Raw genomic sequence first — 22,094 nt, 5'->3', positions numbered from 1 at the left:
AATAGTAAGTAAATCTCACAACCCAGCTGCAGTAATCAGTTTAATATCCTTTATTCCTTTATTAAGTACAGGTACAATTTCTAACTTATTCAGAGCATAAAGGCCTAGCATTTTTACTAATATTTACTAACTTAAAAGACAAAAGATCTAACACCTCCTAATTTTGTAAGCAGACCGGATAGACACTCTTAGTCTCATCAGAAGTAGCAGCCAGCATTTAGCATGTTTTAACCCATCTCCTGTCTATCAGGACAGAAGCCCTTCAAAACTTTGTGTATTATAAATAAAAAATGTAACACCATTGTAATGGAATTTTAATCTATGTAAGAACTATATTTCAGGCTTCTATTGCCACCTCAACTTTGTGCTGTGATTGCTGAATAAAAGAGGAGAAAGTGAAGACTGCAGATACTGGAGATCAGAATCGAAGAGTGTGGTGCTGGAAAAACACAACAGGTCAGGCAATATCCAAGGAGCAGGAGAATCGATGTTTTGAGCATAAGCCCTTCATCAGGTTCCTGATGAAGACCTTATGCTCGAAACATCGACTCTCCTGCTCCTTGGATGCTGCCTGAGCGGCTGTGCTTTTCCAGCACCATACTCTTGCTGAATAAATTTTTGCCACTCACTGATTTTGATTGTTATTTGAATACAATCCCACACTCCTTAAGGAATTCACTCGCAACAGTTGCCTTTTGAGTTGGGGTAAACATTTCTTACATTGTGCTGTTATTTGGGAAATTTGTCTCCTTTGATCCTGCCATCAAAGACTGGTCCCAGTATGTGGAAAGAATGTGATTTTTTTTTCCCGGGCAAATGACATGTGGGCAGATGCAGAGAAACGAGTGATCCTCCTGATAGTCTTTGCACTCAGACCTTTTTCGGTTATTAGGAGCCTAACGTTCTCTGAGACACCAGATACGAGAACATTGCAATTTAGTTAAGGAACATTATGACACCGCGCCTCCTCCAAATCTGAGACACTATCAGTTTACTCTGCAACTTGAAAACCGGGGAATCCATATCGGAATTTTTGATTGGGTTAAGACAACTGACAGAAGCTCATGACTTTGGTCCAACCCTTAATGTTGAGAGACTGGTTGCTATGTGGGATTAATGATGTAACCCTGCAAAAGCGCCTACTAGCTGAAGCCCAATTGGACTTCAAACAGGCACTGCAAATGGCTTTATCATTGGAATATGCAGTGAGCGGAGCATATAAGTTGCAGGGTATTGCAATGGAAGTGAATACCCTTCGAGTAAAAAATGAGGTCTGCAGATGCTGGAGATTTTTTGATGGGGTGTGTTGGAGGCGGGAGAAGGGGTCGTCAGAGGGTGGGCGGGAGTCTTGGTTGTGAAAGTAGGCACGGAGGCGAAGGCGGCGGAAGAATTGTTCAATATCTCGCTTTTTTGATGGGGTGTGTTGGAGGCGGGAGAAGGGGTCGTCAGAGGGTGGGCGGGAGTCTTGGTTTTTTTGATGGGGTGTGTTGGAGGCGGGAGTTTTTTTGATGGGGTGTGTTGGAGGCGGGAGTTTGCCAACCTAAATGAGCTTGGGTTTTGATCTCCTGATTTGAGGAATAATCTGGTAGCACTGGAGGCAGTTCAGAGGAGGTCCCCAGGAATGAAAGGACTGTCATAGAAGGAGCAGCTGAATAGCTGAGGCTTGTACTCAGAATGATGACTAGGGAGAAGGTAAACTTTGAAGGAGAACATGCAAGTAATACCAAGACAGACATCAAGAGTTTCTTTAAACATAAAAAGGAAAAGAGAATCTCATTGAAAAGGACTACTTAAAGAACAAGATTGAGAAAATAATACTGGGGAACCAGGAAGTGACAGAGGAATTGAATAAATATTTTGCATAAATGTTCACAGTAGAAGACACTAATACCATTCCAACATTATTAAATAATAATGGGGCAAAAGGGGGAACTATCACCAGAGATAAAATGCTGGAAAAATGAATTGGGCTAAAGAACAATAAGTCACGGGACCTGATAGGTTGTATCCTAGGATGTTAAAGGAATTAGCAACAGAAATAGTGAATGCACAGGTAATAATCTTCCATGAATACTTAGATTCTGGAAAAGTCCCAGAGGATTGGAAAACCACCAAAGCAGCAATTTTATTTGAAAAGAGACGGGGACAAAAGATAGCTAACCAGTTCACTTAATGTCTGTTATTGGGAAAATGTCAGCATCTATTATAGAGGATGTCATAACAGAGCACTTAGAAATGCGTAATCTGATTAAGCAGGGTAGCATGGTTTCCTGAGGGGGAAATCGTGTCTGACAAATTCACTAGAATTCTTTGAGGAGGTGACATGTAGACAGATAATGGGGAAGCAGTGGAAGTGATATATTTGTATTTTCAGATTGCATTTGATAATGCATCACGTATTAGCCTACTTAAAAAGAGTCCATAGTATCGATGGTATATTAGTTTGATAGGAGATTAGCTAACCAATAGAAAACAAGGGGTTGGGATATGGAGGGCATTTTCAGGATGGAAACCTGTAGCTAGGGTAGTCAGGCTGTCTCAGACAAGGGAATATGGTAACAGAATAAGAGGACACTAATTTAAGACTGAGATGCGAAGGAATTTCTTCTCCCAGACAGTAGTGAATGTCTGGTATTCTCTACCCCAGACAGTCATGGAGGCTAGATCACTGAGTTTTTTGAGAAACTAGATAAGCCTTTGACATAGCAGTCGAGGCCTGGGGGAGGTCAGTCGTGTTCTTACAAAATGGCAGAGTTGAGCAGCCTATTCAGCTCCTGTTATAATGATCTCAGAAGAGGGGGAAACCCCAGGCTGGAAGTCAACTCACTTCCAAGCCCCACTTTAATGGGAATGCTGACAAAGCCAGCTCAGAGTGTACCACACCAGAGGCAACTGAAGGTCAGCACTAATTCATTAGATTAAACTCAGTCACCAACCCTCCTGGGTGATCATGAGTTGGGGCTGTTTAGTTCTCTCTCTAGTTCTGCTTCTTAATGAAAATGCAAAAAACTGTGTTATTAATAAGCTTTGTTGCTTGTATTAATTACTCATATCAATTTATTGCTTTTGATAATTTTTGGTGAATTTCACTTTCACTGCTGTGGCCCCTAAAATTGGGAAAAGTTGAAATGTTGGTCTAGCCTATTAAACATGGCACACAGGCTGTTCATTATCCATTCATATTAGCTTGATTTATGTGAAAACGATTATCCCTATCCTTCCTATCAGGGCCACAGCAACGGACCATAAGCTTTCTTTTCAAGTAAGTGTTTGAGAGGCAGAATAAGTGAGTTCTGAGGGCCTTTCCCTCGTGAATAAGGAAAATCAATACCTCATGTAGCTGTAAACAGAAAGGCAAACTTCCACATGCAAAATATACACAGAGCATATACATTCATCAGGTTTTAAAGTACAGGTCTTATGGGAGACCATCTGACCCTGCCCATCTGCATTGCCTGAACAGTCTTAATGACCGTCTCACATTTTTACTGCGGAGTTTGGTTTTGTAACACTCATCCGGTTCATTTTTGATAAGGAGTTGGAGTGGAGAGGGTGTAGAGACCAGGGTGAAGACAAATCCGAGATAGAGAGCAAAAGCCAGGTGTAAATATTAGGATGTGCGGGGGAACACACACATTACGAAATGTGCCCATTTACAGGAGCAGAAAGTCCTCCAAACTACTGTGAAAAGCGGCACTGGAGATCAACAAAACACTCTTAATGTGTCAATTCATATAATCAAACATTGCGGGGGCGGGTGGGGGGGGGAGGAGAAAGAGAGAATGAAAATGAATCAAGGACTCAGTAGTTGCAGCACTCTGTTAGGCAGCACAGATGGCAGGGAGTAGGGAGGGGCAAGCAGTGTATTCATGAATTCAGTGATTTTACATTTGTAAAATTTTAGGATGTTTTATCAGTTTTATTGTTGAGTTACAAATGTGTGGAAGTGAAGTTTTATTGTTGAGTTACAAGTGTGTGGGAGGGAAGTGAAGTTTTATTGTTTTGTTAGAAGTGGGTGGGAAGGGAGGGAAGTTGGGAAAAGAGCAATTGAGTCACCAACATGGCCAAAGATATGGACATTTTTTTTCCCAAGGATGGGATAGATTAATTTTTTATGAATGGAAAGTTTTCTTTGGCACGACAAAAATTCCAGAGGGAGACAAGAAGTTTCTTTATTCAGTGAGTTGCTATGAGCTTGAATGGATAGCCTGAAAGGGTGATGGAAGCAAAGTCAATAATAACTTCAAATGATGTTTGTTCTCTACTCAAAAAGCAGCTGCTGTGGTTCACTTTTTCACTTGCAGTTTCACTCATGAGTGTAATGACCTCCATACAGGTGCAGTGTAGAGTTAACATTGTGACTCAGAGCCTATCACACTCCAAACATACCAATTAGCAAAGAAATTTACAGACTCATTGCGACTGTTGCAGTGCTTTCCCTGATTTTACTCGTTAAAATTTAATGCAAGAAATTGTTGCAGTTTGGTTATTTGTTTCATTGCTGCTTGGAATGAATTTCGGTGGAACAGACAAGAGTCATTTCTTGTCAGACTCCAGAGCAAGCGTTCCATGTTTTCCACTTATGTCGAAACACAGCCAGCTTTCAAAGAGATCTAGAGAGACACTTGTAAATGAAAGGTCTGCAGGGTTCTTACAGCAATTGGATAGTCTTTTCAGAAGAGCTGGCACAAACACAATGGACTGAACGGCCTTGTGTACGAAGTCAAGAAATACGAATGATGGCATGCCGTCTCACTATCTACACCCCGCCTGCAATGCTTTTAATTATAACAAAAGATAGAAGGGAGAATGGATGTTTATTGACACTCCAAATTAAAATCCTGACATTGGACTGAAGTCTAACATCAGTACACAACTCTTCATCTAAATTAAGGTTGATAGATATAAGCTGACAACCAATAATGAGCCAGTATTAGTCCCAAAGGTGCCAACCCTCACAAGGACACAATCATCTCAACATCTGAAGTGATGGAGATGATAATGAGAGCAAAATGGTTTGCCAGTTATTTGGTTTGAATGATACTAACTGAAGGATGAATATTCACCAGAATATTGGGGGGAGAAGTCCTTTGCCCTTTAAAATTGAATCTACAAGAGACAGCACCATTGGCAAAGGTGCACTGGAGCATCTTTCTTGATTTTATGCCAAATTTTCTGAATGGAGGCTTAAACACGTGACCTGCTGATTCAGGTGACAAACTGCTCATTTACTCATTGCTGAGCTGACACCTTTAGAGGATAAGTGATGAGAATTGCAAAAAAGCAATCAGTTTCACAATACAGATTTGTCAGAAACTTCATAAGTACTATTTGTAGAAACATCCTTGATACATTAGTAATGCAGTTTCAGGAACTAGCTAGAACACACAAGAAATGGAAACATAAGGCCATATGACTCATTGAGCCTGCTCAACCTCTCAATACAACCATAGTAGACCTTGGGTTTCAATTTCACCTTCATGTCAACTCCCAAAAATCTGTCTACTACAGCCTGAAGTCAGTCATTGTCATGAAGAACGTATACAGAATTTAGCAGTTGGTCTGTTGTTGGTGGAGAGTGAAATAGACACACCTGCAAACAGTATCCCAGGATTTCTATCATCCTCCTCAATCAGACCTTGGTTTAGCATCTCTCCTGAAGAGCAACACTGTACAGGTCACCAAGACTGGATACAATGCATTATTGTCAGAGGAAAGGGAGTGAGTTGCAGAGTGCCAGCCAATCTTCCAATCCTCCTTAAATACAGGGATGGTGCCAGAAGCCTGGAATATGGCAAAACATACAACCTTCATACAATTAGCCAAGAGAGAAAAATTGGCTGGTCTGTACTTGTTAGATCTGGTTAACAATGGTGGTAAGTGAAACATTTTAGAAAAAAAAATAAATCCGGAAGAAAATCAATAGCTGCTTGGACAAGCACAGACTACAAAAAAAAACAGCTTGGATGTTATATGGCAAATTTGTGTTTGACTAAGTATATATTACACTTTTTGATGGTGTAGCAGTTAGCAAGGATGAGTACATCCGAGTTCATGTTACACTGTGGACTTCAAAAAGGTGTCTGATGAAACATCAAACCCTAACCATATCACCTTGCTGGTGAAATTGAAGCCCATGGGATAAAACAGTCAGGCATAGCACAGCAAAGAATGGCCAAGGGATAGAAAATACTCATGATGAACAGGTTTTTTCCAGACTGAAGTACAGCATAGACGAAAGCAAATACTAGATGCTGGAGATTAGGGTCAAGAGTCTGGTGCTGGAGTTGCTCAGCAGGTCAGGCAGCATCTGAGGAGCAGGAAAATCAACATTTCAGGCAAAATCCCTTAATCAGGAAATGCTGAAGGGCTTTTGCCTGAAATGTCGATTTTTCTGCTCCTCGGATGCTGCCTGACCTGCTGAGCAACTCCAGCACTATAGTCTTGATTTTGAAGTACTGCATATATAAATCTTCCTGCTATAATGCGGGTTTCGTTAACACGAATTCGCTATAACACGACTGACAAATTGGGGATACTATTTCTATAGAGCAAACATGTAAAGCTTGTATTGTTTATAACACTTCCGGCCCCATGAGTTTAAATAGTGCTGCTATTACGTGATTTTCTTACAGCATGGGATTGCATGAGAATGGAACTACCGTGTTATAGCAGAACTGGTGGTAATACTGGTCCCTACAGTTAAATACAAGGATAACTGCTGTTTTTAAAATACATTAAGAATTTGGAATTGGAGTTTTGGGCACAATTCCAAAACTTGCAGAAGACGAAAAGCATGGGAATTTAGTTTTAAAAAAAAAATCAGGAAGATAGTGGTGGCACGGTGGCACAGTGGTTAGCACTGTTGCCTCACAGCGCCTGAGACCCGGGTTCAATTCCCGACTCAGGCGACTGACTGTGTGGAGTTTGCACGTTCTCCCCGTGTCTGCGTGGGTTTCCTCCGGGTGCTCCGGTTTCCTCCCACAGTCCAAAGATGTGCGGGTCAGGTGAATTGGCCATGCTAAATTGCCCGTAGTGTTAGGTAAGGGTATGGGTGGGTTGCGCTTCGGTGGGTCGGTGTGGACTTGTTGGGCCGAAGGGCCTGCTTCCACACTAAGTAATCTAATAGTTATAGATTTCTAGAAGACATTATCAGGCTGAATAGGTTGAGAAGACACATGGCAGATGAAATTTATATTTAAAAAGAAGATACATTTTGGTGGCAAGAGCAAGATGCAATTTGGCTTGTATTGTATCATTTTGAAAGAGATGGAGAGAGAGCGAGAGAGAGAGAGCGCGAGCGAGAGAGACAGATCTGGAATTGTTTGTGCACAATGTTTTGAAGGTGGTGGGACAGGTGAACAAAACAGTTAACTCTATAGTGTGGAAACAGGCCATTTGGCCCACTGAGTCCACACTGACCCCCCCACTCCACCAAGACCAATGCCATTACACCAATCCCTTTAACCCTGCATTTCCCATGGCTAATCCACCTAGCATGTACATCTTTGGAACACCTAGAGGAAACCCATACAGACAGAGGAGAAGGTCTGTTGGGGTTTGCACTTTCACTCAGGGCGGGAATTGAACCCAGTCCCTGACACTAGGAGGCACTGGTCATATTAAATTGAGACATCAAGTCCAAACTTAAAAGAATCACATTTGCTTTTGAATTATCTTTGTAATTGCGGGTGCTATCAGGTGGGACTAGATTGCGTTGGGATATCTGGTCAGCATGGATGGTTTGAACCGAAGGGTCTGTTTCCATGCTGTACATCTCTATGACTCTAGGCTTCTGTTAGACACAAAAAGAAAACTGCAGATACTGGAATCCAAGGTAGACGAACAGAGGCTGGAAGAACACAGCAAGCCAAGTAGCATACACCAGAAACATTGACTTCTCCACCTCCTGATGCTGCTTGGCTTGCTGTGTTCTTCCAGCCTCCTGTTCGTCTACCTTGGATTCCAGCAGCTGAAGTTTTTTTGTCTCTAACAGAAGCCACCCTGTAGCAGTTATTAAGATAACTCAAAAGCAAATGCGATTCTTTCAAAAAATTACATTTTTATTTATAACAGTCGAGTTATGCTTAATGTATGAAACACCAGCTGTCCCACCTAGACTTAAGCGAATGATGAAAAGAGTTTTGAAAGTGTACAGAGGGATAAAGAAAATAAAGAGAAACTAATCCCAGTGACTAAGGGCACAAATTAAAAATGATTGGCAGAGAAAGCAGAAGAGACACGAGCAATAACATCTTTAATGCAAAGACTAAGATTTGGAATGCACTACTTGATAGGGTGGTAGATACAGATTCACTAGGAATAGTTAGAAGAAAATACATGGAAAAAAATTGCAGTGACATGTGTCTGAATTTTACGAAGTGCCATATTCCCCACACCACAACTAACATGTTGGTGCAGTCCACACCCACTCAAAAGGGGGCTGCCCTGAAACATTCTACATACAAAGCAACATTTATCACCCAAGATCAAAACTCAACATCAACACCCCCCCACTTCCACCCCCCTTCTCAATCTGATTGGATGCCAGCTTTGTCAGCTTAGCAGTGCCAAATTCACACAGTGACCACTGCTGGGACTAAGTTACAGGATATTTTTTGAGCCATGCCCCACAAGCCCATCCCCAACAAGGGAGGCACCCATACTTGCCTAATATTAACAATATAGTAAACGCTGCTGGACATTCATTAGTAATGGGCCTTCCTCTGCAATGTGTATTAAAAAAAAGCAGCAAGGGCAGGATGAGGCACTAGAGATAGTGGCAGGCCTTCCCCTAGGGTCAGAGGTGATGACCAGTACCTACTGCAGTAATATTAGTGGGGGGGGTTACTGACAGCAACAGACCCTCAAGGAGTAGGACCAGCAAGGGACCAAGCCACAGGTAAACAATGCAGGTGGGTGGGTCATGAGGGATGGGTGGCTGTCACCAAATGCAGAATTGCACTAATGACATATCACCTCTCACTTCCCAATGTCAGGTCCTTTGATCAGACACAGAGTGACTTTGAGTGAGACGTCATCACCTCTGTCCTGGGAGCAACTCCCAAACGGATTTGTTTTCTCTAGCTTTCTGCATGGCAAGTATCTTCCAAGCTGAGTCCCTTAAGTCAGCATTACTTATCTATTGAGGACTTCAATTAGTCCAGCCATCTATTAGTCTTCCCACTTATCACTTAAAAAGGATAGAACCCTTCCTCTATACCCAGCTCAGAGGAGGGCTTTAAAATCTGTCCACAGATTTGGTCAGGTTAATTGTGAGCTTTAATTTAGCTTTCTCAGTATTTCTCACCATGTTATTTTGCTGTACTACCCCTGCTCAAGGGTTATTGGTCAACAAAGAGCCAACTCAGTCTTGTAGCAGAGACTCCAGGAGGTTCCTGTCTCACCACCGCCCCTTTGCTAGTTAGAAGTAAAGCTGACAAATTTGCCTCACAAACCTATTTCTCAGCAGTAATTAGGTCAGTGACAAAGAAGCATACAAACACTGAAATACATCCAGTTTTACAATGAGAAATTTGATTTATTAAAAAGCAGGTCACCAGACTGGTGGATAGTACAATCAATCATCCTCAGCACAGTGCTGAACACTTTCAGAAAAGCTATAAATCAACCTTGAGAAACAATGGCCTGGGATAAAGCAGACAAAATAAAAACAGATAAAATAAAAACACAGGATTTCCAACAAACCAAATTATTGCATTTCCACAGAGATACTGCAGAGGACAATTGTTCAAGAAGAGACATTAAACCTCAAATTCAGCAACCCAGCAGCAACATTTTGTTTTTGAAAATGATGGCTCATCTCCAACCTTCCTATGACCCGAGGATCAACCAAACACATACATGGAGAGGTGAGCTGCATTCATCGCTGGAAGGAATGCTGACACAATCAGGTTGATTGGATTTAGAGATGCCGGTGTTGGACTGGGGTGTACAAAGTTAAAAATCACACAATACCAGGTTATAGTCCAACAGGTTTAATTGGAAGCACACTAGCTTTCGGAGCGCAGCTCCTTCATGGACAACCACCTGATGAAGGAGCGGGCGCTCCGAAAGCTAGTGTGCTTCCAATTAAACCTGTTGGACTATAACCTGGTATTGTGTGATTTTTAACTTAATGTTGATTGGAAGCTGTGTAAAGCTGTACACGTGCCCAGCAGGCAACTAAAGATTTGTCAGGACAAGTTGACTCAATGGCAGCACACCTTCAAATGAGTTCAGAAAGGGCTAGCTTTACCAGATCTATATGGTTTTACCCAAATGGACAATGTGCTTAAGAGTCAACCTCTGTATTTCCAACACCTCTGACAAGATTTGCTCATGTCCCTATGTACTGCAATATCAAAAAATAATGCACCAATTCCTAACCTGCAGTATTAAAACAAAAGCTAACTTATAACCCAAGCCTCTCATTGGGTTTCAGCTCAAGATAGAACCAAATGCTAACAGACACTTGATGTTCACAAATGCCCTGATCACCTCTCCCTTATAAAGTATAACTATGGGAATGTTCCCAGTGAGTGTTATTCTGCTTCCTCTCATTAAATGATTGACTCACCAGCCTTGTGCAGGAACAACGCATACCGAAGCTCGAGACAAATAACTCACTTACTCTGAATGTGTGCACTGTCAAACTGCAAGAACAAGCAAAGGCACAAGCCCCAAACCTCATCTCTCAACAATTCCCATTCAATAAGAGCCTGCTGGAATGAAAGCTCAAATGTAACTTTTATTTTTAACATAAATAAACCAGGAAGCGCTGGTCCTGTGAGAGTTTCCGGCTGGAGATCTGCCATCCTGGAACAGTCACTGTCCATTCAGCCAAGTCACTCAACTTCTGATTTTACTCGTGCATTCCATTTTAGAGGGTGATGATTCGGCTTTTTTGGGAGTGGAGAGATGCTCCAATTCATATCGGCCCAACTCAGCGGTCTCCGTCTTGCTTGGGTTAGTGTTGTACCCCTCGGCCTTGCTCTTTTTCAGCTCTATTATCTGTTGCATTTGTGAGTTGGCATATTCGGGCTTCACGGACAAAGGGCAGGCCGGGACGGCCAGTCCAAGGATGTCAGCCACCATGTACGGTTTCAGCCAGCCAACTAGTGGCGTGCTCCCCGGGGTGTAGTGTGTCTGCTTGTGGTAGAACAGCAACCCATCCACCTGCAAGGCACATTTCAGATCACACACCTATTCTGGAGAGGAAGGGGGACCCAACTTAACATGGGACCGCAGTTTCTTAAACACATTCATCCTGACACACTCCTTTTACACTTAAAATGATTAAAATACTGAATGAGCACGCAAACAGAAAGAGGGGTCTGGTGTCAGATAAGATTGTATCAAAAAGGGAATGAGTAAATGAGGACAAGGGAATAAAAGGGAGAGATCAGACAAAAAAGTTAAAAGGAAACAGATAGATAGTACTTACATTGCACCTTTCCCTAAACATTTCACAGCTAAACAAGCCTCATCACTGTTATGTTGAAGGGAACACAAGCAATAATGTGAAAATGATGAGGTCATCTGTTGTAGCGATCATGGTCGACAGATGCATTGGTCAGAGTATTGGAGATAATTCCACTGCTCTTCTTCAAAGGGGTGTGTGTGTGGGTGTGTGTGTGTGTGTGTGTGTGTGTGGGGTGTGTGTGTGTGTGTGTGTGTGTGTGGGGTGTGTGTGTGTGTGTGTGTGTGTGGGGTGTGTGTGTGTGGGGTGTGTGTGTGTGTGTGTGTGGGGTGTGTGTGTGTGTGTGTGTGTGTGTGGGGGGGTGTGTGTGTGTGTGTGTGTGTGTGGGGGGTGTGTGTGTGTGTGTGTGTGTGTGGGGGGTGTGTGTGTGTGTGTGTGTGGGGGGTGTGTGTGTGTGTGTGTGTGGGGGGTGTGTGTGTGTGTGTGTGTGGGGGGTGTGTGTGTGTGTGTGTGTGGGGGGTGTGTGTGTGTGTGTGTGTGTGTGGGGGTGTGTGTGTGTGTGTGGGGGGTGTGTGTGTGTGTGTGGGGGGTGTGTGTGTGTGGGGGGTGTGTGTGTGTGTGGGGGGGTGTGTGTGTGTGTGTGGGGGGTGTGTGTGTGTGTGTGTGTGTGGGGTGTGTGTGTGTGTGTGTGTGTGTGTGTGGGGTGTGTGTGTGTGTGTTTGTGTGGGGTGTGTGTGTGTTTGTGTGGGGTGTGTGTGTGTGTGTGTGGGGTGTGTGTGTGTGTGGGGTGTGTGTGTGTGTGTGTGGGGTGTGTGTGTGGGGTGTGTGTGTGTGTGTGGGGTGTGTGTGTGTGTGTGTGGGGTGTGTGTGTGTGTGTGGGGGGGGTGTGTGTGTGTGTGGGGGGGGTGTGGGGGTGGGGTGTGTGGGGGTGGGGTGTGTGGGGGTGGGGGTTGGGGGGGGAAGAGACAAACAAGGTCTCAGTTTAACATCTCATCCACCGTCCTCATGACCTGTCCTACCTGTCAATCTTGCTTCCCACCTATCCACTCCACCCTCCTCTCTAACCTATCACTTTTACCAGCACCTCCAACCACCTAATGCACTCTCAGCTACCTTCTCCCCAGCCCCACCCCAAATTTTCTGCTCAAGCATTTGCAGTGGGACATAAACATTTAAGCTTTTAACTCAGACTAGAACGATAACCCAGTGAACCATGGCAGAGATTAAAATGGAATGAAAAGCCAGTGTATTGGAATATGGTAAATGGAGTTATCATACATCACAGTTCCCTTATGACAGGAGAATCATAACATTTCTAACAATGAACTCATTTGGAGTCACAACTGAGATTCGGCAATCTATGTTACTTTAATTGGAGGTAATAGAAAAATATAATCTGCTGTGTTTTAGGGGAAGAACTAGCTACTTAGAGAAAAGCCGAGTAGAGGAGAGTGAATGAAACATGTAGAGACATGTTTAGAACAGTTTTAATTACCTCAAATGGATAAACTGCAGCCAAAGTCTGGCAAATGGCTTCTGGTGTACACGGCAAACTTGGCAGGCCCACAAACTTAAACTGTGGAGAGAAGAGAGAGAGATTGACCTTTGTACTTCTCAACAGTATTGACAATACAAATGTACAATTGGCTTACAGGCCAAAAACAGCTTTTAAAGAAATGATGAATGGAGCCTGGTTCCCAAACAGTGCATGCCAATGTTCATGTTCCACTCAAGAATCCAGCCACCCATCCATTATCCTAATCTTTTACTCCATTCTGCCTCATGTTATCTAGCCTCCCTTTAAATACATCAAATATTTCACATCAATCACTTGAAAGATGAGGTGCTGTTCTTCCAACTGACAATTAGACTCTTTATAGCTTCTGGATTCAACCTTGATTTTGGAACTGCAGACTGTAATTTCTGTCCCAACATTACGTTTCCTTTCACTTAGTACACATCAGCCTTCATCTGTTTTTCCCTATTTCTTCACAGCAGCTATCATGAACAGTTTTAAAGGTAGTGAGTATTAACTGGGAGCTCATCTGTGCTCTAACACAGGGCATCTTCCGGATGCCCCAGGAAAGGAAACTTGCACTTTCCAGTGGGATGTTCAAACCCTCCTATCACCAATGGGCACTGCAGTGGCTAAGTGCATCAACCCCAGGGATGACATTTTAGTTTAGTTTTCTAAGTTTCCTTTGAATATTTAGGTTTTGTTAAAGAACCAGCCCCTAATGGGTTAATTCGGTGATCCTCTAATATGATCACTTGAACACCCAAAAGCATAAAAATAGCAGCAAAATTGATGCAAGGTATATGGCAAGCGAGATGCTTGTCTGTAAGTAAAAGTTGTATGTTTAGAAGAACAAGGTTTCAGTCTTTGATCCTTCACTGCCTAACCAGCTGAGTTATAACAAAGGTTCAGGACTGCGTCAAAATGCCATCCAGTCTGTTTTCCTTTCAAATCAAAATTGTGTTCCATGTTTACATGTCTCCATGTTCACTTTTCTAGTATTGCTTCAAGATTTTATAAACATTCTTTCTAACTGCAAAGATGAGACAGAGCACCTTGTTCAAATAGGAGGCCCATTTACGTTTAGCACAGAACAGTACGTTTCTGAATGCCGAGCTGGGAATTTGTGTTGCAGACGTTTCGTCCCCTGTCTAGGTGACATCCTCAGTGCTTGGAAGTCTTGGCTCCCAAGCACTGAGGATATCACCTAGACAGGGGACGAAATGTCTGCAACACAAATTCCCAGCTCGGCGAACAGAACCACAACAACGAGCACCCGAGCTACAAATCTTCTCCCACATTCTGAATATATGAGTAAAGTGCAGCTCAATTATGAACACAAAGCAAATACGTGCCCCGTAAAAATGACACTTTCTTTCACAAGTTACCAATCCTACTGCCTAAGGAAAATATGATATATTACGCCAGAACTAAAATAAAAAATGAAACCAACAGAAGTACATGAGTAACTTCTTTCATTTCTGGTGAAAGACCATTGCCCTGAAATATTAACTCTGTTTCTCTCTCCACTGAAGCTGCCTGATCTGCTGAGCACTTGCAGTTCTCGTTTCAGATTTTCAGCATCCGTAGTATTTTGGTTGTGTACCAGGGTAAGACTGCTGGCTATGATAATTTACTGCAAACTTTCAAGCTTCAAAACCACAAAATATTAAATTCCAACGTTTTAAACACCTTCATTAGATCAAATCAACTAAACATGCAACCTGTGAGAGTCCTAATTAATTCTTTTAAGTCTACATGTCACTGGTGAATCTACACTGTGTCCCCTTTAATCTATCACAAAGTAGGTATCAGAGGCAATGGCCTAGTATTATGATTAGACTATTAATCCAAAAGGCACTGGTAATGATCTGGGGGCTGGGTTTGAATCTCACCATGGCGATGATAGAAATTGGACTCAATTAAAAAATCTGGAATTAACAGTCTGAAACCACTGCTGATTGTCAGGAAAAATCCATCTGGTCCACTAATGTTCTTTAGGGAAGGAAATCTGCCATCTTTACCTGGCCTGGCCTGGCTTTGCCTTTGTGCGACTCCAGACCCACAGCAATTGGGTCTCCAACTTTCTTATAATGTGATGCCCATAACTGTATACAATATTCCAGCTGAGGTCTAACAAGGACAATTAGGAAATGACCAATAAATGCTGGCCTAACCAGTGATGCCCATGTCCTGTGACTCTGCACAATTGAATCAAACTCCTCCTCTCTATTTCAGCTCCTTTGGAAGTAAAATATGGTATGGAATTTAATTTTGATTGTTCACACTTTTAATGATGATACTCCACAGCTGACAAGGAAGCTATTCTCTGCTCATCAAATGAAGGATGTCAGTGCTAGAAATTAGCAACAATTTCATCAGCAATATATTTAAGATGAAGCTTGCCACAGGACTGAAGGTCTCTGAACTCCCAACACAGAAGCAAACCAGCATCTGATTAAAGTGACATTTCAATTTCAGTACTAACTATCCTACAACCCATGTGAGTATTGACAAGTTTGGGTCAGGTTTATGGCCAGTCTAGTATGATGGATTCCCATGATGTCATCTTTTACAAAGAAACTTTGATCCCAGTCTACCAAGCTGAATTGAAATTCAGAGCCAGTGTATAAGGAAGGTGTGCTGCAGCCAGAAGTTGTAGTACACATTGGTACCAATGACATGGCTAGGAAAAAGGGATGAGGGCCTGAAGAGAGAATATAGGGAGTTAGCTTGGAAGCTAAAAAGGCAGGATGAGCAGAGTAGCAATCTCAAGACTGCTACCAGTGCCACGTGCTAGTGAGGCGAGGAACAGAGTGAGTGCAGATAAACACGTGACTGCAGGGCTAATGTAGGAGGGAGGGCTTCAGATATGTGGATTAGTGGGATACCTTCTGGGGAAGGTGGGACCTGTACAAGGAGGACAGGCTGCACCTGAATTGGAGGGATACCAATATCCTAGGTGAGAGGTTTGCTAGAGTCTTTCAGGAAGGTTTATATTAGTTTGAAAGGGGGGTGGAAACCATTGCTATGGATCGGAAGATGGAGTAACCAGTGAACAGCAAGATACAGTGTGCAGAGAATCTGTGATTCAGGACAGACAGTTGATGTACAAAGTTGCAGTCAGTGTGATGGGTTGAAGTGTCTCTATTTTAACACAAGTGAGAAGGAATAAGAATAATTAACCTTGAGCATGGATCAGCACTTGGAACAACGATGTTGTGCCAACTTCAGACTTGGGATATCACAGGGACAGGAATGGTTGTTGGATGTTCCAGGGTTTAGATGTTTCAAAAGGAATAGGGAGGGAGGCAGAAGAGGTGGAGGAATGGCATTGCTAATCAAATTGTTTGAATGGAGCAGTTTTTGTCAGGTATGTCCAGAAAGGATTCCTGACTCAATATGCAGATAGACTGACTATAGGGGAGACCATATTGGATTTGGTGCTTGGCACCGAACCAGGCCGGGTGTTAGATCTCAGTGGATGAGCATTTCAGTGACAGTGATCACAACTCCCTGACCTTTACTATACTCATGGAGACGGATAGCAGCAGACAGTATGGGAATTATTTCATTGGGGGAGGGGGAATTACAATGCCATTACAGGATCTGGGGCACCTAAATTGGGAAAAGATGTTCTCAGGGAAATGCATGACAGCAATGAAGAGGTTGTTTATGGAGCACTTGCTGATAGTGGGACAAACTATCTAGCACTGAGGCAAAGAAGGGATGGTAGAGTGAAGGAACCTTGGACGATAAGGAATGTGGAACATCTGGTCAAGAGGAAGCAGGAAGCTTACTTAAGGTTGAGGAGGCAATAATCAGACAGGGCTTTAGAGGGTTACAAGGTAGCCAGGAAGGAATTGAAGAATGGACTTAGAAGAGCTAGAAGGGGCATGATAAAGCTTTAGCAGGATTAAGGAAGCCCCTAAGGCATTTGACACTTGAGTGAGGAACAAGGGGGATGGCCAGAGTAAGGGTAGGGCCAATCAGGGATAGTGGAGGGAATTTGTGCCTGGAGTGAGAGGAGGTAGGGGAGGTCCTTAATGAATACTTTGCTTCAGTATTCACAACTGAGAGGGACCTTGACATTTCTGAGGGCAGCGTGAAACAGACTGATATGCTCGAACAGGTTGATGTTGAGGAGGAGGATGTCCTGAAAATTTTGAAAAACGGAAGGCAAGGGAAGAGATTGCTATGCCTTTGGCAGTGATCCTTGCATCATGACAAACAGAGCCTTCTTGGTGTACATGCAAAGTGTTTGATAAGGTTCCCCATGGTAGGCTCATTCAGAAAGTAAGGAGGAATGGATACAGGGAAACCTGCCTGTATGGATACAGAATTGGCTGGCCCACAGAAGACACAGGGTGGCAGTAGATTAGATTAGATTAGATTAGACTTTTTTTTTAGATTAGACTTACAGTGTGGAAACAGGCCCTTCGGCCCAACAAGTCCACACCGACCCGCCGAAGCGCAACCCACCCATACCCCTACATTTACCCCTTACCTAACACTACGGGCAATTTAGCTTGGCCAATTCACCTGACCTGCACATCTTTGGACTGTGGGAGGAAACCGGAGCACCCGGAGGAAACCCACGCAGACACGGGGAGAACGTGCAAACTCCACACAGTCAGTCACCTGAGTCGGGAATTGAACCCGGGTCTACAGGTGCTGTGAGGCAGCAGTGCTAACCACTGCGCCACCGTGCCGCCCAGTACTTGGAAAGTATTCAGTCTGGAGCTCAGTAACCAGTAGTGTTCCACAGGGATTGGTACTGGGACCTCTGCTCTTTGTGATTTTCATAAATGACTTGGATGAGGAAGTGGAAGGGTGGGTTAGTACATTTACCAATGACATGAAGGTTGGTGGAGTGGTGGATAGTATGGAAGGCCGTTGTTGGTTGCAACGGGACATTGACAGGATGCAGAATTGGGTTGATAAGTGGCAGATGGAGTTCAATCTGGAAAAGTGTGAAGTGGTTCATTTTGGATGGTTGAATGTGAATACAGAATATGGGGTTGAAGGTGGGCTTCTTGGCAGTGTGGAGGAACAGAGGGATCTTGGGGTCCATGTCCATAGATCCTTCAAAGTTGCCACCCAAGTTGATGGGGTTGCTAAGAAGGCGTATGCTGTGTGGGTTTTCATGAACAGGGGAATTGATTTAAAGAGCCGCGAGGTTATGCTACAGCTCTAAAGAGCCCTGGTTAGACCACACTTGGAATATTGTGTTCACTTCTGGTCGCCTTATCATAGGAAGGATGTGGAAACTTCAGAGTGGATGCAAAGGAGATTTACCAGGATGCTGCCTGGACTGGAGGGCGTGTCTTATGAAGAAAGATTGAGGGAGCTAGGGCTTTTCTCATTGGAGCAAAGAAGGATGAGAGGTGACTTGATAGAGGTGTAAAGATAAAGAAAGGCATAGATAGAGTAAGTAGTCTATTTTTCCTAGGGCAGAAATGGCTATCACAAGGGAGTACAACTTTAAAAGGTGATTAGAGGAAGATTTAGGGAAGATGTCAGAGGTCGGTTCCTTACCCACAGAGAGTGGGTGGTGCATGGAATGCACTCTCAGCAGTGGTAGTAGAGTCAGATATATTAGGGACATTTAAGCAACTCTTGGATAGGCACATGAATGATAGTAAAATGAAGGTTATGGAGGAGAAAAGGTCAGCACAACATTGACATTGAAGGGCCTGTACTGTGCAGTACTGTTCTATGCCTGAAATATGACAGATTAAAGTGAATAATTATATTACACACTAAACGATAACTGTTCTTGAACAGACTTCAACTCCACACTTTTAATGAGTGTTTTAGCTCAGTTAACAACACTCCATGAATCACACCCTAACTGATTACTCAATCACATTTAAAAATATGATTTATTTATTCATAGGTAAAGATCCACATGGGTATTCATTTCTCCACTGGTCATCAGCCTCACTTTCAGAAAACAGGAGTGAGTAGCCATACCTAGAAACTTCACGTTTTGACTTAGAGTTCAAATCCATATGTTTAATGAGAGTTTTATTTCACTTAACTATACTCCATAAGGACATTGATAAGTTGGTGCAGTGTTTGGGTAGGTGACATATGAGGTTCCATGCAGAGAAGGGAGAGGTTGGAAAACATTGAAAGACAATATAAACTAGGGTACAGTGCTAAAGGGGGCACAGGATAGGGTCTTGGATGCCAACGTGCTTGATTATTGAAGGTGACAGGACAGGCGGAGAGAGAAGTTAATAATGCAAAGTGTTCTCAGCTTTATTAATAGAAGCATATAGTACAAGAGCAGGATGGTGACATTGAACTGGAGATCCCTGTTGGACCTCAGCTGGAGTGCTGAGTACAGTCGTAGGCACCACATTATAGGAAGGACGTAAATCCATTGGAGAGTGCAGAATTGATTAAGAAGAATGGTTCCAGAAATGAGAAACTTCAGTCATGACGAGAATTGAACAGGTTGGGACTGTACTCTTTCAAGACAAGGCAGCTTACAGGAGACTTGATAGAAGTTAAATTCTGAGCTGGTTGGATAGAATAGATAGGGAGAAGCTGTTCATGCTAGTACAAGAAAAAAAAATCACTGGATTGCGAGACACTATCTCAGCCAGCTTCTCGCCTTCTTCTTCCAATTTTGACTGAAGCCAGAAAAATCTGAACTCGGTCTAAATTTATATCTTTTTTAAATATAAAGTGACGTGAGAAAAAATACATTTTTCATACAGTGAGTAGTTAGGGTAAGAAATGCACGGCCTAAAAATGTACAGGAGTCAAGTTCAATTGAAGTGTTCAAGAAGGGCATTGGCTGATTATTTTGACAGAAATAATCAGGGGCGGCACAGTGGCACAGTGGTTAGCACTGCTGCCTCACAGCGCCTGTAGACCCGGGTTCAATTCCCGACTCAGGCGACTGACTGTGTGGAGTTTGCACGTTCTCCCCGTGTCTGCGTGGGTTTCCTCCGGGTGCTCCGGTTTCCTCCCACAGTCCAAAGATGTGCGGGTCAGGTGAATTGGCCATGCTAAATTGCCCGTAGTGTTAGGTAAGGGGTAAATGTAGGGGTATGGGTGGGTTGCGCTTCGGCGGGTCGGTGTGGACTTGTTGGACTGAAGGGCCTGTTTCCACACTGTAAGTCTAATCTAAAAAAAAAATCAAATGCAGGAATATGGGGAAAAGGCAGGAGATTGGTACGAGGGGACAGAACCCATGCATTCACAATGGGCTGAATTATCTCAGTCTGCGCTGCAAGAATTCTGTAATTCTATGACAAAATTCTTAGCCCACTGACTACTAGCTCCTCATATTTATATAATCAATTCACACCAAATTAATCGTCAATTAATATATCCATCTATCTTTCCCTTTATCCATTAGGTTTCAGATTTCTCTTCAGGCCATATTTAATGATCATAAATGATATCCCTACAAATGTAAATATCCGTTTGGACTAGAATCCGCAAATCTTGCTATAAGAAAACGTGGAAGCACTCACTGGATTGCGAGACACTATCTCAGCCAGATTCTTGCCTTCCTCTTCCAATTTTGACTGAAGCCAGAAAAATCTGAACTCGGTCTATATTTAAAAAAAAAGATACAAGTAACTAAAAATGATTTGCTAAGTAATTATTTACAAACTCATTCAAGGAATTAAACAATTTTCAGTACTGTAGCATGTGATGTCTTGAGGACATGACTAAAGTTCCTTACAATGCATTATATTATGAACTGCGTTCCTTTATACTGTAGGTGAAATAGCACTCAACTTATACAAGTCAAGGTTCCCAAACAACAAGGCAATAACTATCTAGGTGACCCTTCTGCTTCTCAAAATAACCAGACGTTGCCCAGGATACAATAAGTCATCGCCATTCTCAGGACATTTTGTCCTGAGCAGATGGACGGAGATTCAAATTCAATGTTAATGCCCCCTCCAACTCAATCAATACTGCACCATGCATCTATATTTCGTGCTTGGGTCTAATCATGACCTTTTGACTCAGAAATTAGGCTATCAACTAAATTAAGCTGATGGTTAATAAAAAATGAAAACACACTTGATTTTATTCTTTTTATTAATATGTTAGCCTATTTAAGACTCGCATTGTATGGAGCTTGTTAAGTAGATGAAACATCTTAATGATGTCCCATGTCCTATGATTATAATACAGAATAAGTGCAGCAGTAGGAAAGAAGATTTTTTTTAATGTTATATCTTACAGACCTGACAATCATAGACTGGATGACCCCTCCAACACATCACATCCAAAACAAAGTATGTTCTGTTCACTTCACTATAAATACAGTCCAATATGGTGTAATCTGGAAAAGGAAATTCCAAAAGTCAGCAACAAATAGGTTAATAGAATTCAGAAGGATAAATCTTCTTAAAGCTCAATTACAAGCCTTTCAAATCAATGACATTACATCAGGGGGTGTTGGGTTAATGAAAATTAATCATTTGCTGTAGATAGACTTATTCAGATATTTATGACACACCTCTAAAGCAGGTGAGATTTGAATTTTACCTTCTGGCCCAGACATAGGCACACTACCAAGAGTCCCAATTAATTGCTCTAAAGTGGGAAACATTAAAAGCCAATTTGAGCACAGCAATCTCTCACAAACACCAATGAGATAGCAATCACATTAGCTGTTCTTTTTTAGTGATGTGAATTCAGGGATGAATAGAATTGTAGTTACAGCACAGAAAGAAACCATACAGCCTGTGGAGCTCATGCTGGCATTATTAGAGGAGATTACTTACAGTGTGGAAACAGGCCCCTCGGCCCAAAAAATCCACACCGACCTGCCAAAGCGTAACCCGCCCAGACCCATTCTCCTACATTTACCCCTTCACATAACATTACGGGCAATTTAGATTGGCCAATTCACCTAACCTGCAGATTTTTGGATTGACAGGAAACCAGAGCACCCGGAGGAAACCCACGCAGACATGGTGAGAATGTGCAAACTCCACACAGTCACCTGAGGCGGAATTGAACCTGGGTCTCTGGCGCTGTGAGGCAGCAGTGCTAACCACTGTGCCACCGTGCCGCCCATTATGCAAGAACAACCTAACCAGTCTCACTGCTCTGACCCTTCCCTTCAAGTGTTTCCCTTCAAGGACTTGGGTAAATGCAAGGTATTGCATT

The 22,094-nt window shown here is 42.8% G+C and overlaps 1 protein-coding gene across 3 annotated transcripts in view; it reads right to left on the bottom strand.

Annotated features, from left to right (window-relative positions):
* Positions 1 to 9,520: 9,520 nt before the first annotated feature.
* Positions 9,521 to 22,094, bottom strand: part of snupn (snurportin 1) — a 45,729-nt gene continuing 33,155 nt past the window's right edge. The window contains exons 6-9 of one of the 3 annotated variants that reach the window (XM_060853627.1): positions 21,164 to 21,261; positions 20,435 to 20,515; positions 12,918 to 12,998; positions 9,521 to 11,205 (exon numbers count right to left, since the gene is read on the bottom strand). In XM_060853627.1, the coding sequence (XP_060709610.1) occupies positions 10,852 to 11,205; positions 12,918 to 12,998; positions 20,435 to 20,515; positions 21,164 to 21,261 (614 nt within the window). In that variant the 3' untranslated portion in view covers positions 9,521 to 10,851. Of the gene's footprint in view, positions 11,206 to 12,917; positions 12,999 to 19,528; positions 19,610 to 20,434; positions 20,516 to 21,163; positions 21,262 to 22,094 lie in introns of all 3 variants that reach the window. The other 2 variants (XM_060853629.1, XM_060853630.1) reach the window with 2 other exon arrangements.

Source organism: Hemiscyllium ocellatum, chromosome 42 (assembly GCF_020745735.1).
Source record: "Hemiscyllium ocellatum isolate sHemOce1 chromosome 42, sHemOce1.pat.X.cur, whole genome shotgun sequence".
Classification (NCBI taxonomy): Eukaryota; Metazoa; Chordata; class Chondrichthyes; order Orectolobiformes; family Hemiscylliidae; genus Hemiscyllium; species Hemiscyllium ocellatum.
Note: the sequence above shows the minus strand (reverse complement) of the source record. Positions and strands in the feature narration are given on the sequence as shown.